This window comes from Lagenorhynchus albirostris, chromosome 7 (assembly GCF_949774975.1).
Source record: "Lagenorhynchus albirostris chromosome 7, mLagAlb1.1, whole genome shotgun sequence".
In the NCBI taxonomy this organism is placed as follows: Eukaryota; Metazoa; Chordata; class Mammalia; order Artiodactyla; family Delphinidae; genus Lagenorhynchus; species Lagenorhynchus albirostris.
In genome coordinates, this window is record NC_083101.1 from 74,918,159 (window position 1) to 74,939,264 (window position 21,106).

The 21,106-nt window shown below is 37.4% G+C and overlaps 1 protein-coding gene across 2 annotated transcripts in view; it reads right to left on the reverse strand.

Moving 5' to 3' along the window:
* PLAA (phospholipase A2 activating protein) overlaps positions 1-21,106 on the reverse strand; it is a 40,649-nt gene that overhangs the window by 12,257 nt on the left and 7,286 nt on the right. For both annotated transcript variants that reach the window (XM_060155177.1, XM_060155178.1), the window contains 8 exons: positions 12,983-13,083; positions 12,775-12,895; positions 10,344-10,511; positions 9,527-9,662; positions 7,284-7,453; positions 3,533-3,690; positions 2,634-2,853; positions 484-555 (listed from right to left, as the gene is read on the reverse strand). In XM_060155177.1, coding sequence (XP_060011160.1) covers positions 484-555; positions 2,634-2,853; positions 3,533-3,690; positions 7,284-7,453; positions 9,527-9,662; positions 10,344-10,511; positions 12,775-12,895; positions 12,983-13,083 — 1,146 coding nt within the window. The remainder of the gene's footprint in view (positions 1-483; positions 556-2,633; positions 2,854-3,532; positions 3,691-7,283; positions 7,454-9,526; positions 9,663-10,343; positions 10,512-12,774; positions 12,896-12,982; positions 13,084-21,106) is intronic.

Genomic DNA, 21,106 nt, shown 5'->3' on the forward strand with positions numbered 1-21,106 from the left:
CTCACATGGCTCCTTCTCTGCTCGTGATCAGTAGCATCTCGCCAGTGATAGCACTCATGCTGTGTCTTGGTTGGTGGATTCCCCTATTATCTAATTTCACAGATAAAAAAAATAGGCTCAGACAGGTTAAGTAACTTGCCAACTTCTCATAGCAAGTAAGTGGTAGAGCCAGATTTTGAACCAAGGTCTGTCTGACTCTAAAATCTATGATCTTAATGACTCTGCTCTCCTTCGAGGAAGGACCACTGGAGAAAATGATGAATTTTAATAATATGTTATTAAAAGTCATGAGGAAAGCTATAAAAGTACTCGAGGAAAAAGAAAAAATTAGAAGTTAAAGAAAAGGAGATCCATCAAAATTGGAAACACAGATAATAAGGGAATTATCAGTTACTGGATAATATCTTCAAAATATAAAGCTGTATAATACAAAATGTTATACATTTAGTGAAGAAAGACATATTGATCAAAACTGCTTCCCACCTGTAAAAGGATCTGCTGCAGGCAGTGTGTTAGAAGATCCTGATGAAGAGCCTGGAACATACCGACCACCACCTGTGCATGCAAACAAAGAAAAGCCTCAAGTATGCCAGAATCCTGCATTTCATAAATGGCACATTGCTTACATCAGAAGACTCTAAATTTGGGGAGAAATAAAAGAGCAAGGCTGTCCCATGACAGAATAAGAGGAGTTACAGTCAGAAGTCTTATAGTTGGAAAGGTTAGTAAGAAACTAAAATTTCAGTGATTCTCCAAGTTTTGCTTTTGTTAACTTTAATCCTTTATTATATCTTAGCTTCTGCACTTAAATATTAAAATAACTAGGAATTCAAATACAAAAAGATAAATTGCAGTTGGTCTCTGACCTAAATAATATACACATACAATCAGTTCCTGTTCCTATACGAATTCACTAGAATTCCTGCTGCTGTTGTTGCTATCAAACCACAGGCACCAACTGTGAATCTTTTAGAGAACCCCTGGGTTCATTAATTCATGTGTCAAACAGTACATTCAGTGCTGAGATCTAGCAGGGAACAAGATTGCTTGTATCCACTGAAGCTTACAACCTACTGGAGAAAATCACAAAGGGGATGAGTGGTTCAAAGGAAACAGACTTCCCATTTATACAATTACAAATGTGTGGTGTGTGTGAGTACGTTTTGTTAGTATCTCTAAGGAAATAATCAGAGGTGTCTACAAAAAGATATATCTAAGGATGCTAACAGAGTTTCAGAGGAGCAAAAAAGCCAAATTGTTGTTAGATTTCCAGACAGAGCCAGCTGCTTTTCGGTCCTCCATCCCACAAGATAGCTTATGAAATACAGTACTCTTTTGTACTGTAGACTGATATTCCAACCAACAGAAATATACAGGTAATAAACATTTTTTTTTTTCTTGTTCTGTCAAGTGCATCTGCTGGGAGGGTCCTATCATTTATAGTTCATAGTGAATCAGTCTGATAATCTGTTTAAGTCAACATGCAGGTGAGATTAACTTTATTATGTGAACAAACAATGGAATTTTGAACTAGAAGGAGAGGAGATAATTTAGGAGCATGAAGCATCTGTGAGGGAAGAAGAAAAAAAAAAGACCTGAGACAAGAAGAGGATATGGGATCCTTGCAATACGAGGAAGAGCACTAGCACATGAAAGATAGAGTCAGAAATAATAGGAACCCATTAACAATAAAGTGTCAATTTCAAATTTTTATTTAGAACTAGCCCTATATCTAAGAAAAGATAGATATAGGGCCAGCTCTATATCTATCCCATATCATGGCCTCAGTTCCCAGGGCCCAGAGCTCAGGCTAATACTTCTAGAATTAAACTCCATTTCCAAGGATCCCAGACTCAAACTAATACTACTGGGATTATAATACTACTGGCATGAGAACCTAATCCCATTAATAACATTTTAGACGCTGTATACTATGTTATAAACAACTGACTTAAAATGAACATGAGGAGGGCTTCCCTGGTGGCGCAGTGGTTGAGAGTCCGCCTGCCGATGCAGGGGACGCGGGTTCGTGCCCCGGTCCGGGAGGATCCCACATGCCGCGGAGCGGCTGGGCCCGTGAGCCATGGCCGCTGAGCCTGCGCGTCCGGAGCCTGTGCTCCGCAACGGGAGAGGCCACAACAGCTGGAGGCCCGCGTACCGCAAAAAAAAAAAAAAAAAAATGAACATGTGGAATACAAATAACATGTAAACTAAAACTACCCATAGTTCAGTTCTAGATTTGATGCATAACTAACTAGTTTAGCCTCATGTGAAAACAGAATTTCTATTTACTAAATTTCACCAAAATATATATTTTAAAAAGAAGCAATAACATGAAGGAACTTACAGGTTTCTTTTCATTTCAAATGACTGAATTAGTTTCAGTTTAATTTTATTTAGTTTACAGTGTGGCTGTATTTTTGAAAGAGAACAATTTACAACTGTTTCCATAAATACAAAATTACTATATAATTTGAGCCTCAAAAATATATATCTGCGGCAAAAACCTGCTGTAGATCTTGGTTTTTATTTAAACAGCTAATCATAATAGGTGTTTAAACACAACAAATAAAGAAAAAAAAATAATCAACATTGGTGGAAGTATATAAGACTTAATACAAACCCTAACTTACCTGTAAACGGATCTGAAAAACTGGGATTCCCAAGTCCCAACATTTGACCTTTTGTGTTATCAATAATAAATTTAGCCACCTGATCCAAAAACATAGGATTCAAATCATTCTTCTGCAAGAAGTTGTATGCAGTTAACCAGGGATCGTCAGTGATGTTATATGGCAGTTTATATGATGGTCCACCTTCGTTGACATCAATTGAGAAAACATAATCAAACTCCTTTAATAGGAATATAAAAAGGAGATAAGTGATTACTATCTGTTCACATAAATTAATGACATACATAACACAGATTTATGTTAATAATTATAGTGCTAAACTTTCTCCAAAGCACAATTTTAAAATCTTCCACTTGGCAAATAATGTTTAATAGCAACCATATGCATGTGGTGCAAGAATAGTAGTTCACTGGCAGGTAGATGTGGGGGATGGATTATTACTACATATTAATTGTAAGACCAAAGGATGGTTTCCAATTAGTTGATCTCAAGGCCGAAAGTATTAGCTGTTACCTTACCCTACTCATGAAAACATGCTGGCATTATAAGCACAGCCCTGCAGGGTCCCTCATGGCCTGTCAAGTTAAATATAACTAGGCACAAAGCATTAGATGAAAGGTGACACAGAAGCGCCTAATCCAAAATGGTTGGGAACAGCTTATCTATGTAACTACCAAAAGGCAAATAATGGCAGTGTCCATCACAAATGCAGCTCTCTCTACATGCAAAGATATTAAAAAAAAAAAAATCTACTTCAAGACTAAGAATCTCCCCATTGAAATCTATTTTTAAATGTCAAAACACCAAAGAAAATTTTATTAGCATGGGGAAAGGGAAACAAAAACTTTTAATTTGTCTAATGCTTTAAGATAATAGCAATTAGAAAGAAGTCGACATACTTTCCCTTCATATAAAACTTTTCCAGATGTTTGCTGATTAGCACCAGATGAGCCAACAACATCACCAATTTTTATCCACCTCCCTTCACTAACACTCCACTGATAGGCTTCGACTTTCTCCCCATCTCTGATTAGGCGAGTCTGTCCTTCTCTAGTACCTTAAAATAAAAATTTTAAGAATCAAAGAGAGAATGGCAGAGTAAATTTTACAAACATTAGATCGAAAAGTTTTAACATTAAAGTTTATATATAAAAGTAAATATGTATTTTGGTTTAATAGAAAATTTTATGAAACAAAATATTTTAAAATGTAATTCTACTGGAAACTGGCCAAAAAGAAAATAACAGTTTAAAAGAAACCCTACTGTGACTTCCCTGGTGGCGCAGTGGTTAAGAATCTGCCCGCCTGCTGATGCAAGGGACACGGGTTCGAGCCCTGGTCCGGGAAGATCTCACATGCCGCGGAGCAACTAAGCCCGTGTGCCACAACTACTGAGTCTGCACTCTAAAGCCCGCGAGCCACAACTACTGAGCCCACGTGCCACAACTACTGAAGCCCGCACGCCTAAAGCCCATGCTCCGCAACAAGAGAAGCCACCGCAATGAGAAGTGAGAAGCCCACGCACCGCAATGAAGAGTAGCCCCCTCTCGCCGCAACTAGAGAAAGCCCGTGCTCAGCAATGAAGACCCGATGCAGCCAAAAATAAATAAATAAATTAATTAATTAAAAAAATAAAAACTCTATTAAGTAAAGGATGGTTAAAAACATGTGATTCTACTAAAAAGCAGCTGGCTGATCGAAAATAAAACAAATTTTATTAACGAGTATCTTCTGACAATACTTCATTTCAGTAAATGATTCTCCATTCTTCTAGCTGATCAGGCCAAAAAGAATAGAAGAGTGTGATTCCTTTCTCTCAATTCTAATCCTTCAGCAAATTCCATCAACTCTATCTTTAAAATATAGCTAAAAGACTACCTCTTCTCACCATCTCCATTGCTACGCGTTGGTACAAGCCACCATTATTTCTCCGTTGCACTGATTCAATGGCCTCCTACTATAGGCCCTGGAGCCCCCTAGAGTCTATAACACTGGCTGTTTATTCTGCCTACGACATTCTCCACACAGATGTTAGCAAGATTTGCCCCCTTGTCTCCTTAAGGACTTTACCTGAAAGCCACATTCTCAGCAAGGCCTTCAGTGGCAGAGACTGCTAGCTGTCCTCCAGAGATTCCTGCTCCTATTCCAATGGGTAGAGCTGTAGCTGTCTAGTTGAAGACTACCTTATTCCGCCCCCTTACATTTTGTAGTCCCTAGATTACACACTGAGTAATGGTCAGTGGAATCTGGGTAGGTGTGATAAATGCCAGTTCTAGGCCTAGTTCATCATCTTCTACCCTCCCCTCTTATGCTGTCTGGTGGCTGAATATCTATAATTCAGGGGGACCATGCAAGCACATGATGAAGATGGTGATTTCAGCATGGGTCCCTCAATGACCTAGAGGAGTAAAATTATTCTACGAACATGTTCCAGCATACCCTGCTGTCAACTGAACTTCAAATGTGCAACAAATAACCTTCTCTTGTGTTAAGCCACTGACATTTTAGGATTTATCTGTTACAGCAACCAGTGCTATCCTAAGTATTATACATTTCCTGACCACTGAATTTCAAACTCCTGTTTTATTTTTTATTAAAACTCAATGCCTGCTTTACTTTTCCCATAGTACTTATCTGACATACTTGTATATTTACTTATTAACTTTTTAATTATCTGTCTCCTCCTGTACAACATAAATTTGTGAGAACAGAGATTTCTGTCCCTTTTGTTATCTGTATTCCCCAGAGCTTAGACCAATGCAGAGCAGACAGTAGGTACCTAGTAAATATTTATTGACTGTGTATATATAGACAAAAAGATTACATTTTTGCAAAGAACTGTAAGAATATTAAAAACATGAAATAATACAGTGGTGTTCAAACTTTTGGTTTCAATATTTCTTTACAGTCAGAAATGTTATTCAGAAGCCCAAACAGCTTTTTTTTAATGTAGGTTATATCAGTTGATTTACTGAATTTGAAATTAAAAATGAGAAGAGCAAAAAGTATATTTACTTCATGGAAAACAGTAATAGATCCATTACATATTGAATAAGTAATAGTTCAATGAAAAATAAGTATAGTTTTAAAAATTTAGTGAGAAGTCTGGCATTGTTGTACATTTTTGTAAATCTCTTTACTGTCTCTCTTAATAGAAGACAGCTGGATTATCATACCTGCCCCTGCATTTAACCTGTTGCAATCTGTTGCTTGGTTGATGTATACAAAGAAAATCCAGCATCACACGGATAATACAGTTGAGAAACAGAGGACTAGTTTAATAGCCTTTTCAGAAAAATGTGGATATTCTACAAGTAGTAGATCCTAAAGGTTACAAATTTAGAATCTGAAACTGTATCAATGAATTTTTCATGCTCTATTATACTAAAATCCATTGATCTTATACTCTGAACAGTTCTTTTACCCATGTATGATTTTGTAAGACCATGAACTGGTCATTTGGAAAATACTGATTCACTGAGCTATGCAGATCTTCCATATGATTACACATTTTATTATTCAATATAAAAAAACTGCATTTGTTAATATTACCATTAATGTCACAAGTTTTCCAAAATTGCAATTTTCATTTGGAAGTCTGAATTTTATCTTTGGCAACAAATGCTGTCAGTTGTTTTCCTTAAAGTGACATTCTCGCTTTGTTCATTTTCAAAAAAATATCTGCCAAATACCTAAGCCTGAATAACCGTAGTTGTTCTTTGAAATAAAAATGGAATTCCCTGAAAAAAGGGAGAGTTCAGCCTGCAACTCAAATGACTGCAGAAGTACTTACCCCTGAGGCACATGGTACTTCGGTAAACTGTATGTGTACTTTACATTTTGTCATCCAGAATGTTAAAAAAGACACGTACTAAAGGGCCAAAAGGTAACAAAATTAATTTTTAATGCTTCATCAGGGACACTCCTAAGGGCAGATGGCATTTTTTTCTTTTTTAATGACGACTGCATACCAGTGAAGAACACCATGACTACCTGAATAGTTTGGTGCCACTGCCTCCATCTACGTCCTAAGGAGCCAGCAGTTTTACCCACCGCCGCTTTTATACCATAAATGTAGATGATAACACAGTGTAAAAGGCAAATAACACCTTAATATTATAAAACTAGCTTTGACCACATGGATATCCTGAAAGGATCTCAGAATCCCCAGGGGTCCATGGACCAAGGGATCATGGACATATCCAACCTAAGATTTCATTTGAGACAACTACTGTCCTCTGATTTTAAAATCAAATGATCCCTAACGCATTAAGCAGACATTGCTTTATTTAAACTCATTTTTATTTTTAGTCTCTACAACCTCTCAGAGAATCCAATCAACCAAAAGGTATTAAATGAGTGATTTCCGAACACCTACTATATATGAGCTAAGTATTAGGTGATTTATTTAAAGAAAAAGATTCCTGTTTATGGGAACTTAGCTCCAAGTCTTTAAAACTGTGAGGCAGAGGCAAAAAGAACATGATTTTTCACTGTGGTTATGCATAATAAAAAGTCTCAAAGATCAGTACCTCGCAATGAGAATAATACTGAATGACTTAACAAAACAATCTTTTTTTCTTGTCACTCATTATTCCAAAAGGCAAACAAGGCAGCATTTTTTACTACTAGATACATTGAAATATTTACCAGGTTCATTCAGATGTTCCCTCCCAGGAAGCTGCTCAGCATTAATGTCTCCTAAATCACCAGTTTTGGAATCAATGGTTGCCTGAGAGAGTTCTCTTTCAAAAGCCTTGATTTCTTCAGCACTTGCTGTCCGATCCTCTGATTCTGTAAACACTCTAATAATACCATCACTATAAGGAAACAGAAAGTGATTTTAAGTCACTGCCACAGTAGGTTAACATTATCACACTTCAGTGATCCAAAGCAAAAATAATCTGTATTTGTGAATACGAGAAATGTTACTATGTATTTATTGCTGAGTGTAGAACTATGCCGATTTCAGCACACTACCCTCTATTACTTTCTAAAGCAATGGAAAGGGTGGAAAAAGACTAAGGAAAAAGTTACTGGGAAAGAACAAAGAAATATATATTTAACACAATTTTCAATTCCAAATTAAATATTTACCCTCATAAAAATCTACAGACATAGCATACACTTTTAAAATGAACATTACACACATAGGTATTATGGTATAAAGAAGGGTAGTAAACTGTTTAACTTATAAAGGGCTCAAATACCCAGGACAGGGCTTAGAAAATACTAGATGCTTGATATCCGTTAATTAGAAATGCATGGAGCCTGTCCTTACTATGCCATTAACTAGCAATGTAACCTAACCCGAATCAAGAAAAAAACAGCTTCACCTCTGGACTGGATGACAGTCCCAGCCTCTATTCTCAGAAAAATGACTTCATTTCCATAATTTCTCTTTGTGAAATTTTGGGGTAGGGGAGACAAGTTAGCCACTTTCAACTGTACTAATCCTACTCAACTCTGCAGAAAAACTTTCTTACTTAACCTTCTACTAACAGCAGTGTTACCCCTTTATTTTTCTTCAACTTTAAATGATTTTAGGGTGAAAATAACTAAACCAACAAATCAACCTCTGGCCCAGCCAAGGAGTAAAATACATCCGCTTTATTAGACACTGTATCCCTTATGGCTGTCGCCCTTTTTCCTCTTGCCTTCAGTGCCACAGTAGTCTATAATCCTTTCCCTCATCCATTTCTTCAAAAATCTCTTTATCTGTCTCCTCTCATTTACCTTTTTCTATCATTTTCTATGAAAATGTGATGTCAAAAAAGTCACTGCTGACATCTTTCAAAGCAAATCCAAAAGCTTTCCTAACTTTCCATTCCTTAACCCCTCATGTACTTATTGACACTGATCACAATCTCCCTCCAAAATCTCTTTTCCATCTCTGAATTTCAACATCTGGATTGCTTTTTGTTTAGGCTACTGGCTTCTCTTTTTCTACCCACAGTGTATCACAAGTTCAGTCTTTAGTTCTGTTCCTCCCCTTCTATGTTTCTTCCCTCAGAGAAAGATGCCCTATTGCTTGACTCTGGAAGTTCTGTGCCAATCTTGATCTTCAGTCTCAGTTGCTACACTAGGACCCAGTCCAAATGCCCACGACCAATCTGCATGAGTGTGGCTTATCACCACTTGGATCCCAGGAAGTTATCACCTTCTTCACCAAACCAATTCTCACTCTTGTCCATTTTTATTAATGTGGACTTCTAATCATCCAAAGTTTGAAACTCTATCCTTTTCTGACACGCCCCCTTCTGATCATTTTCCCTCCGCATTATCTCATTTTCCGGTTTTTTATCCATTAGCACTGCAGGGTCAATATTTCACAACTTTACACCTACTACTGCAATTGCTTACCAACTTGGTTTCCTGCCCATTGTCACCACTAGTTAAATCTAACCTACGTATTTAATAATTCATAAGTTCTGCTTTAATCACAGCACTTCTTGCTCAAGAGCTACAACCCTTTAACCCCAAGCACTGAATCTAACAAATGCTGGGCATTCCAGGTTCTCCATAATTAAGCCCCACGCTACCATCTTACCCTGTCACCCACTGTTCCCCAGCATTGTTCCTCCACCATTTTCCTTCATTACCTTTCAAAACCCAATTCAAATTTCTTCTTCTCCAGAAAGTTTGCCCACACCAATCTCTAACTTCTCTAATTTCATGTTTCGACTGCAGAACTTACAGTGCAATACTATTGTAATATATCATGTATCATTAGTGCAAAACCTGTTATACCTACTACTGTTTTGTTTAGTAACACAAATGTGCCTGTGGTCTCCCCAATTCACCTGAAATTCCTATGGCTTATCTCTGTGCACCCTAACACCTACCTAAGGCCTAGACACATATTACTGATTGATTGACTAGAACATGAGTACCTCGCACCAACCACAATGTCACCATTGTCTAGCACACAGCAGCACCATATAGACTGAGCTGGAAGTCGGATCGTTTGAGCACATTCCCCATGTTTCCAGATTCTCAGAGATCTGTCTTCTGCTGTTGTCACAAAATCTAAAATTAATGAATACAGGAAAAATTAGTTTGAATATATAAAATTAAGTACATTTATATATACCACCTTTCTAAATAGACATACTGATTTTTAAACCCCAAGTATTTATAAATTATAGCTTTAAATTTTATGTATTTGTCACTTATACAATATACAACTTCAAAGAATCACATTTTTATATATTTAACATCTTACACACTATACTTTATACCAATAAATTATAAGAAGTCTTTCCTCAGATGCCCAAAAACTTTTTTTTTTTTTTTTTGCGGTATGTGGGCCTCTCACTGCTGTGGCCTCTCCCGTTGCGGAGCACAGGCTCCGGACGCACAGACTCAGCGGCCATGGCTCACGGGCCCAAACGCTCCGCGGCATGTGGGATCTTCCCAGACCGGGGCACGAACCCGTGTCCCCTGCATCGGCAGGCGGACTCTCAACCACTGCGCCACCAGGGAACCCGCCCAAGAACTTTTTACAACACACCATCAAGTCTGAATTAATATAAAGATGATCATACAGTTTCCCCCTTTAGGAAAAAGATACTTATGAAATAAAGTTACTAAATTACTCAAGTTACAGTTAGTAAATTGATTTAAATCATTAGCCCTCCCCCCACCTCAAGATGGAATAGAACAATGCTCAATACAAAATTTAAAATATGTAGTATAAGACAGTCTTACCTTTACAATTTGGAAAGACAGATATGCTATAAATATAATTTGTATGACCATAAAATACTTCAAGACACTCGCCAGTGATTTGCCACCTTCTAATACTAGCATCATTTGCACAGGAGAGAAATTCTGTTTCACTCAAAATTGCCAAGCCTCTTACACAGTCTTCATGCCCTGTATAAAAAAAAAAAAAAGAACACGATAAATCAATAAAAATGGATCATTTGGTTGATGGCTCTATGTATTTTATTAACATTATAAAACACATACCAGTGAATATTAAAAACTGATTTTCAAGTTAGAGAAATACTTTTTTTTTTTCCAGTAGAAAAACCTGATAGCCAAAATTTGTACTGTAGGCTTGGCAGTATTTTTTATCACCAGTCTTGGGAAGTTCTATATTTACCATATCTTCTCTAAATTATTTCTTAAAAATTTCTTAAACCCCTCCAGAAATAAGTTTCTGATCCCCACAATTTTTTTTAAAGGAAATCCTTTATTTATTGATTGATTGATTGGCTTCACGGCATTTGGGATCTTCGTTCCCGACCAGGGATCAAACACGTGCCCCCTGAAGTGGAAGCTCGGAGTCTTAACCACCGGACCACCAGCGAAGTCCTCCAATTTTTACTTGACAATTCATTTCAACTCTTCTTCCCCAATAACAAGAGTAATTCATAACATACACAATATTAAAATATAAACAGATATATAACAAAGAGTAAATATCCCCTAAATTTCTCACCACATAATACTAAGATTAATATTTATAAAGCACCAAGAAAAGAAAAACTAAGATTACAAAAAAGATTTCAATTATTTAAGAGTTTGAAATAAAATATCATAGAAAAGTAAACTTTATTAAAATGTGAAATAGGTTGAGAGAGATTAATTTATCTAAAACCACACAATCAGTGGCAGAGCTAAAGCAAGAATTCAAGTTTCCTGCCTCCTATTCCTGCCTCTTTCGATTCAACCAAAACATAAATATAAAGCCAAACACTGTTGCTTTACCAAGGGAAATATTTCATAATTTATATAAATGCAGGCATTAAAATGATAAAATAAAAATTAATGACTATTGATTTTTTAAAAGGGCAAGAATTTATGGAATGAAAACTTCTTGTGTTATGTTGATTGTATATATATATACATATATATATACATACATGTGTGTGTATTTATTCCTCTCATCAAAGGATATTAAATGTTTTTAAAAACTTGATAAGATTCCATTTTTTTCAATATTAATTGAGGCATTGTAGATGCCACTACAATTTTTTTTAAAAGACAAAACATTCTCAGAAGTCTGTGATCTAATAAAGGAGACCAAGAAGTCAAAACCTTTCCCATGCTCAGTATTTCCTATGCTGATTCAGATTATCTATAGCAGATTAATAAAAACTTAACACATATGTTGTATGTATGGAAGCAGAAACAAAGGGATGTTTAGTTACAACTCATTGTCTACTTTCCACCTACAGATAGTTTTATCTGCACAAAGGGACTTCTTGAAGTATTATCCAGGATGCTGATCAACTTTTAAGGAATAAATAAAAGGAAAAACGAACAAATAAAATCATACCAAAAATGTTAAGTGCCCCACAAATAAATCATCAGTTCTAATATTAGACAGCAGATGCCTCGTTTTAGGAGTTATTTAATAGCTGAGGTTTTAAAAGACTACCCACCTGAAACCACAACATAAACAAAGCCTGAAAGTTGTTATTATTAAACAATGTACTTCAATATTAATAAAAGCACGACTGATGTTTTCCTCATATATGAAGATAACACTACTGACCCACCCTCAATAAGACTTATGCTTGGAAGTTTCAGGCTGAACTTGTTCAAATGACAACCAAAACATAACTGAGTACCAAAAATTACATATATAAAATACACAGAAGCACATACTCATATTGTAGCTATTTATTAGTCCATATCTGGTTGTTTTATGAGAGGTCTCAGTACATATTTTAAAAAGATATTACCGGGCTTCCCTGGTGGCGCAGTGGTTAAGAATCCGCCTGCCAATGCAGGGGACACGGGTTCGAGCCCTGGTCCGGGAAGACTCCACATGCCGCGGAACAACTAAGCCCGTGCACCACAACGACTGAGCCTGCGCTCTAGAGCCTGTGAGCCACAACTACTGAAGCCCGTGCACCTAGAGCCTGTGCTCTGCGACAAGAGAAGCCACCTCAATTAGAAGCCTGCGCACCGCAACGAAGACCCAACACAGCCAAAAATAAATAAATAATTCAAAAAAAAAAAGATATTACATATTAACTGTCAGAAAATTTACATTCACCCAAGTTAAATGGCTCAAATACACTGATGTTTTTCAAATACCACTTTAAAACTTCTATTTTTGAAAAAAATCACCTGTGCAAATAGGAAGCAAAAAGATTACAAAAGCTGTCTACTCTGATCTTACCAGAAAAAGTCCTCTCACATCTTCCAGCCTTCCAAAGTTTAATAGTCTTGTCTGCTGATCCAGTTAACATTAAGCCCTGCTCAGGTAATATCTTTACTGCCCATACTGCAGCTGTATGACCCTGTGAGAAAAATGGGTATTAAGTTAAATTGCCACAGAATCATCATCTTTAATTATTTTCTCAAATATTCACATAGAACTACTGTACCTGTAAGGTCATCATGCATTTGTCATTCAGCCAGACTTTAGCAGTAGTGTCCCATGAGCCACTAAGTAATGTCCCAAATTTTCCAGATGAAAGACTACAAACTAAAGGGGAAAAAGGCATTAATTAACACATTTTCATAGAGAAAAATGCTCAACCTTGCTAGTTACTAAAACACTACAATTTTAAAAACACTTTATGAAGTGACAGTATTAGCTAATTAAGGCTCAACTCAATGGAAATGAAGAAGAGTGCAGCGGTCAAGAGCACAGACTCTGGTGCCAGACTGAGTGGGTCCAAGTCCTAACTATACCACTTAGGAGCTGTCTGACCTCAGGGATATTACTTAACATCAGACTCCTAGACTGTAAAATGGGGGAGCAGGATTAAGTGGGCTGCACAATCCCTTCCAGTTCTAAGAAACTACACAGGAAAATAATGCAAATGATTTTCAAACGCTATTTATATAGTTATTTAGGGTCACTTTAGTTAACATGACAGAAAAAACTAGAGTCAAGCTGACTCATTTCATTACTCAACAGTAGTGAAATGGTTAATTAAATGCCTTATGATCTTGATGTAACACTGTACAAGCTAAAAATTATAAGTATGAAAAATTATCTAAAAACATGGAAACAAAAAAGACAGAGTTCTGATTAAAAATGGCAGATTATCCACAGTAATGCTATAAATGGTATTAATCTACAAGGACAAAGAAAACAGAAAACAACATAACTGACTTAGCAAAATGGAGGAGGTTACACAGAAAGCGATTAGAAGCAGAGTAACTGGCCCCACAAAACTGAGACTAAGTATCCAGCCACTAGGTTCCATAGAGGATGGGGCTAAGCAGAGGACCTGAAAAATGAGAACAGTGATTCAAAGGCTGCACACAACAGAGTGAAACACTAGACCTCTCCTCTCAGCCTACAGTGTCAGGAAAGTACATCCTTATCCACTGCAGGAAGGAGACTGGATGGTTATTCTCTGGAGGAACTGAAGCAGAGTTTCTAGGCTCTGGTCACCAGGCATAATAAAGGGCTGGAATAAGGAACCCTAAGAAACACAAGGGGAATAAGTAGAAAGTCTCCATCCTGAAATGTGGTACCTACAGTCTCCCTGCTCCCACAGTATCCGCAGCCAGGCATACATCCCACTCCACCTAAGTAAGAGGCAGGAGGACTCTTTTCTAGAGGACTGAATAATGTTAAAGAACTCCAGATGCAGACATTCGAGAGGGTTTCCATCTAAAAAGTCAGACCATCAGATCACCCTCTAACGAAGCCCACCAATCATCAAGCTCCACCTACATGAAAGAGAAAAACCAAAACAAAGAAACAGAAAAATAAGGGGGAAGGGGTTTGGGGGACCCATAAGAAACAAATCCAATTTCAGGAAGCAGAAGACAAATCTTCAATACAGTATTATTTGCAAACAGATATAATATAAAAAAAGAACTAATGAGAGAACAAGAAAACTAAATGCTAAAAATAGAAGAACCAAACTGAAAAAATAATAAAAAAAAAACTAGGGGGAGAAAAGTCTCCTGAGAATTAGACCCAAAAGGCAAATATATGAAAAATAGGAAAGGATAATTAAGAAAGTTAGAAAGTAATTTCAAAATGTCCAACATCTAACAGGGATTCCAGAAAGAGATAATTGTGGAGGGGGAGGAGAAAGATGAGGCAAAGAACACAGAAATAGTACAAGAAAGATTCCTAAAAATGAAGGTCATGATATCTAGGTTGAATGAACCCACAAAAGTGCCCAATGAAAGGCACTTTGAGAAACAGAGATAGACATGCATTGTGAAATTCTATAACATTAGAAATAGAGAAGACTCCAAAAGTTTGGGAGTGGACCAGAAAAGTGATGCTATTTTGATTCCCCATCTTTTCTACGGGACAAACTTCTAAATAACGTTATACATTAAAGACAATGGAGCAATGCCTTCAAAATTCTGAGGTTAAATGGTTTTAACACAGGATTCTACATCTAGCCAAAAAATCAAATATTCAATAAGACTAGAATAAAGCTATTTTACAATATGCAAATACAATATATTTAACCCCCATGTCACAGCTTTCTTAGGAAGCTGCAACAGCTGTATTACACTAAAATGAAAGAATAAGTTAAGAATGACAAAACACGGGGTCTAGGAAATAGGGAAATCCAGGATGACATTAGCCCAGGTAGTACCAATCCAACAAAAGGCTAGAAGGTTACAAGAGGAAGTTTCCAGGAAATACATGGAACATATAAATATTTTAACGTGTGTGGTAGCCATTAGTTATATTCATCAAATATTTTCTGCTCTTCACCTTCTAAGCAAATGGTAAGACTGAACTCCCCAGTTCCTTTGGCTTTAGGTATGCTACATGACTTGTTCTGGCATTGAAAAATGAGCAGAAATAATGTTACTTTCAGGTGGAAGCTTTAAGGATAGGTGCACAATGAAGCCATGCTCCCTCCCCACTACTCCAATCTCTGTGAAAGCACATGCTGCAGTGAAGCTTCTGTCATCCGGATCCCACAAGGAGTAGAGCCCCCTGCTGCACTGGATCTATAAGAAGCAAAGCAAACTTATTGCATTAAGCCACTGTGATTCTGGAGTTGTCTGTTACCACAACGTCACCTAGCCTACCTGACTGATTCAGAATTAGTAGCAAAAGTGAGGCTCTGCTGAAGCAAAAAGCTGAAATATATGGCAGTGGTTTAACAGGCAGGTAATGAGGAGACTATTACCACAGAATAGAAGGCTGGTGCTCCTTATCATGTAGTAAGGAACATTTGATAAAGCTGTTACCAGCAATAACTCAGGACATGACAAACTTGTAGTCTAAAGAAAGAGGTTGGAAAACAGGACTTCAGTGATGGGTGTCGCTTACTATTGGCCACATTTGGCTAGGTACTAAAAGAATGGAATGAGATCAAGAACTGGCTGGTTCCCAGTCAGAAATGAAGAGTCCAAACTTAGGGATTTGCAGAGTTGGAAGAGCCAACTGCTTCTCAAGCCCAAATGAAAAATGTAAACCCGAGAAGTCCTTTCAGCAGCAAAGGACAACTGAAACCCAGCCATGCAACAGGAACAAATCAAAAACATGGCCATCCATCCTGCACAGTGCCAAAACTTCCAAATGGATTTAAAGCATTTTCAAAGCAAAGAAAATTAAGGTTGTTGCCCTGAAAATAAATGCTTTCACCTCGGAAAAGAGCTCAGGGAAAAGAACCTAAAGGTTCAGCTTTCCAACTAATGTCTGAAAGGCACAAGGTTTCAGTAGCTAAATCTGAAGAGGCACACAGGGAAAGAAAGAAGGAGAGATGGGGAGTAATACAGCAAATCTAGACTACAGCTGAGGTATGACTACTGACAAAGAGATCTGACTGGAAATCAAACAGGTAAAAAACATAAGTTTTTCAGAGAGTTATGTTGCCAATAACTAAGAATGTCCGTGACTGTTCAAGACTTAACACGACCCTTGTGCACCTAGCTCCCACAAGCAGAAAGCAAGTTGAAAAAGTTGGTAGTCCCCAAGGAGGGTCAATGTGACCAAGGAGAATAACAGAAAAGAATCCCAGAGGGTTAAAGGAGAGCCATGAAGAACAATGGATTGGGAAACCCCTTTTGGAGACCAGAGGGAACTGATCACAAAAACCTATCACTATCAGAGTAGGGGGTCCTTGAAACAGCCACCTATCTGAATTTCAGATGACTACAGATTAGAAACTGCTGTCTTGCATTGCTCCCTTTTCTGAATGGGAGTGCTTCCTCTGACTACCCTCAATATTCCACAGTTGTATACTGAGTGAATGGGTGACAGATAACTTGTGTTTTTTGGTCCACGGATCTCCAAATTTAAGAGGAACTATGTCTGGACCTGATGTAGAAACACCTGAGCATCATTTCCCTGATATTTAGAATACTATGTATCATCCAGAAATTCTTAATTTTGAACTTGATGCTGCAACTGGATGGGACTTTTGGCTTGTCTGACATTGAGAGAGAAGTGGGTATATTTTGCCTGCAGAAGAGAGAGCAAGCTGAATAACTAGTGACCAGAGGCAAACTGTGGTAGCTCTCTTTATGGGCCCTGGCACTTGCCCCGAAGCATGGGATGGCACTTTCCTCCTCCATTACCTAAAACCGCAACTTGTAATGTAACTGGAAAGTGTTATATATATACACTGACTAAAAAACAGTACCACTCTACCATTTAGAAAATAAAATTTGGGCTAGAAAGCTAACAGAAAAATGACATGACATAAAGATGTCAATCATTAATTTCTTTATTTCCTACTCACTAATGTGGTATGTTTTAAATTTAAAAAAGAAAGAAAGAAAGAAAGGAAAGAAGGGAGGGAGGGAGGGAGGGAGGAAGGAAGGAAGAAATGACATTTGGCCTCAAACCATCAAGTAACTTAACAAAATAACGAAAGATGACCTTATGATAAAGTAGAAACAAACCAGGCAGAAAAAATACTCTAAAATGTGAAGCGGTATTTTTACTGCACAGGTTTCTATGAGAAACACATTAAAAAAAAAATCAAGATAGGGCTTCCCTGGTGGTGCACTGGTTGAGAGTCCACCTGCCGATGCAGGGGACACGGGTTCGTGCCCCAGTCTGGGAAGATCCCACAAGCCATGGAGCGGCTGGGCCCGTGAGCCATGGCCGCTGAGCCTGCGTGTCCGGAGCCTGTGCTCCGCCACGGGAGAGGCCACAACAGTGAGAGGCCGGCATACCGCAAAAAAAAAAAAAAAAAAAAAGAAAAAAATCAAGATAAATATGATTACATAAACTTGCATTACAAAAAGAAAAACAAGAACATATATAAAGTTAAAAAAAGATAATGAAATGAAAAAATATTTGTAACTTGTATCAAAGGATTAAAAACTCTAACTTATAAAGGACTTTTAAAATGGCCAATAACCCCACATTATATGGACAAAAATATAGTTCTCAGGAAAAAAAATGCCAACAGCCCTTCTGTATATGAAAAAATGACCCCTCCATAATGAGAGATGAAAATTGGCCCATACTAAAATATCATTTTTCACTTATTTTGGCAACAATCTGAAAGTCTGACAACATACTTTGTTGATAAGGGAAATACGGACGTATATACTGCTGCTGGAAATGCAAAAAAAGTTTTAACACCTAATGTGGGGATTTGGCAATAACAAAATTAAATATGCATTTACCCCTTGATCCAGAACTAGATATCATACCTAAGTTACACTCACAAAAGAACAAAATGACATATGCACAAAGACACTTGCACTAGCAAAAATTTGGAAACTTAGATATCCATCAATAGGGGACTGGCTAAATAGGTTAAAGTAGCTATAGTACAGCTACACAATGAAATACAATGCCATAGTAAAAATGAATGACGATTTCTATATACTGCAATGAAGTAATCCCTAGAACAGTATTATCAAGCAAAAGTAGCCAGGGCAGAAAACTGCAGTAAGATACCGTCTATCTAAGAAAGGGGCAACATAAATATACATACATATTTGCTAATTTTTTTTTCAGAAAGAACAAAGTTAATAAACAATTAGTTACTTATAAGGATGGCGGGAGAAGGCAATACAGACAGAATCCAGATTTCTCTGAATGCACCATGTTGAATAGTTTTTTCTTTGCAACTATGTATGTTTTATATAATTACAAAACAAAATTAAGTTAAAAAAAAAATCCTGGTGAGCACCACTACAACTCAAATTGAGGTTTCTAAATACGATCTCCCACTAAAAGAAAAACATAAGGCTTCTTGGCAAAATGGCTGATTTCAGGTCTAGAACATTTTGTACTACCAAAAGCAAGGAAGACTTCTGAAGGTCTTATCAAGAGGCCACAGGAGCCAATTTTTAAAAGAGGTTTCCAATCAAATATGGGACAATTTGAGAATCAAAAAAGGAAAAAAAAAAAGATGTTAGGGAATCAACTCATTTTGAAACCCAGTAAAAGAGGTGAGAGAAGGGGCAAGAAAAATGCTTATCCTGTCTTCTCTGTGTGTCTCACACGGTAACCAAAGAGTTGATGTGGAAAGTTCTTTACAGAAGAATGCTAGCTATTAAATCCAAAAATAATGGTAGAATTAGAGTATAATTTGCAAATTTTAATGAAATACTGGGTCTATGCAATGATCATCAGTAGATGTTAAAGACTTATTTTCAAAGGCTGAAGGGAATTTTATAAAGAATGGATGAATCTGGGCTTCCCTGGTGGCGCAGTGGTTGAGAGTCCGCCTGCCGATGCAGGGGACACGGGTTCGTGCCCCAGTCCGGGAAGATCCCACATGCTGCGGAGCGGCTGGGCCCGTGAGCCATGGCCACTGAGCCTGCGCGTCCGGTGCCTGTGCTCCGCAACGGGAGAGGCCACAACAGTGAGGGGCCCGCGTACCGCAAAAAAAAAAAAAAAAAAGAATGGATGAATCTTAACATCATGAAAAGAAATATTACATGCCTCCTGTTGTGCTACAACAGAAAGTATAAAATTCTTGCTCAAAACTTGAATCTGAATCTGATCAAGCTTCTAGATTTAATAGCTTACAAGACTACGGGACTGAGGAACATGAGGCTAGAGAAATGAGGCTTTAACCAGCGGAGTTCAGATTACAGGAAATTCTACAGGTAAAATAAGCTGGTTTCAAATAGAGAGGGGATTTAAAAAAAGAAAGAAACCAATAGATGGAAAGACAAGTGGACCTTTGGGTCACAATTCAAACAAACTGTAAAAAGAAACATTTGAGACAACTGGGTAAATTTGAACATTCACTGGATATTTGGTAACGAGAAATTAGGTTTTGTTTTGTTTTAGGTGTGATAATGATATTGTTTTTAAAAAAGAGAGAGGGACTTCCCTGGTGGCGCAGTGGTTAATAATCTGCCTGCCAGTGGAGGGAACACAGGTTCGAGCCCTGGTCTGTGAAGATCCCACATGCCGTGGAGCAATTAAGCCTGTGCGCAACAACTACGGAGCCTGCGTTCTAGAGCCCGCAAGCCACAACTACGGAGCCCACGTGCCACAACTACTGAAGCCCATGCGCCTAGAGCCTGTTGTCTACAACAAGAGAAGCCACCACAATGAGAAGCCCGCACACCCCAACGAAGAGTAGCTCCCGCTCGCCGCAACTAGAAACAGCCCGCACACAGCAATGAAGACCCAACGCAGCCAAACATTAATTAATTAATTAGTTAAAAAAAAAAGAGAATCCTTATATTTTTGAGGGGTCAGCAAACTGTGGCCTGTAGGTCATCTGTTTTTGTACAGTGCACAAACTAAGAATGGTTTTTATATTTTCAAGTGGTTGAGAGAAAAAAAAAGGTACTTCCTGACATGTGAAAATTATGACATTCAAATTTCAGTGTCCATAAATAAAGGTTTATTGAAACACAGACATGTTCTCTCATTTACTGTCAGTGGCTGCTTTTGCACACAATGGCAGAGCTGAGCAGTTGTGAAAGTGACTGTATGGCCTGCATAGCCTAAAATATTTACTACCTGGCCCTTTACAGAAAGTTTGCCAAACCCTATTGTAGTGCTATATATTGAAGTATTTACAAATGAGAGAGTATATTGGAAATTTCCTTTAAAATAATATTTTGGAAGAAGCAGAAGATGAAGCAAGATAGGCCTTGTGTTGATAATCCTTGAAGCTATGTAAATACATGAGTAGAAAAGATCATTACACTATTCTCTTTTATGTTTGTTTATATATAACTTATAAAATACTATGTCTCTATTTTTGTATACATTTGAAGATTTCCTTCAAAAAGTTTAAAAAAATCTGTATCACCCTGTATTGAAGATTTCCCATACCTACACACAAAACATTTTACAAACTCCTTAAAGAAATTAAGTTTAGAGTGCTTATGGGCCATACTATTTGCTTACAGATGTCCCAAACTATTCCAGATACATTAAAAAAAAGTAGTATACATACTGCACTGATTAAGCATATCATTTTATAACAAAGAGCTGTTAAGCAAACACAAATCCAGGAATATAAAAGAATCAGAAATACAAATCACAGAAAATGCTGTTCAAAAGTATTAAATACTCTCAAATAATGATACCAGAACCCTAAATACATTCCTTCTGGGGCTTTAATTTGCTGCAT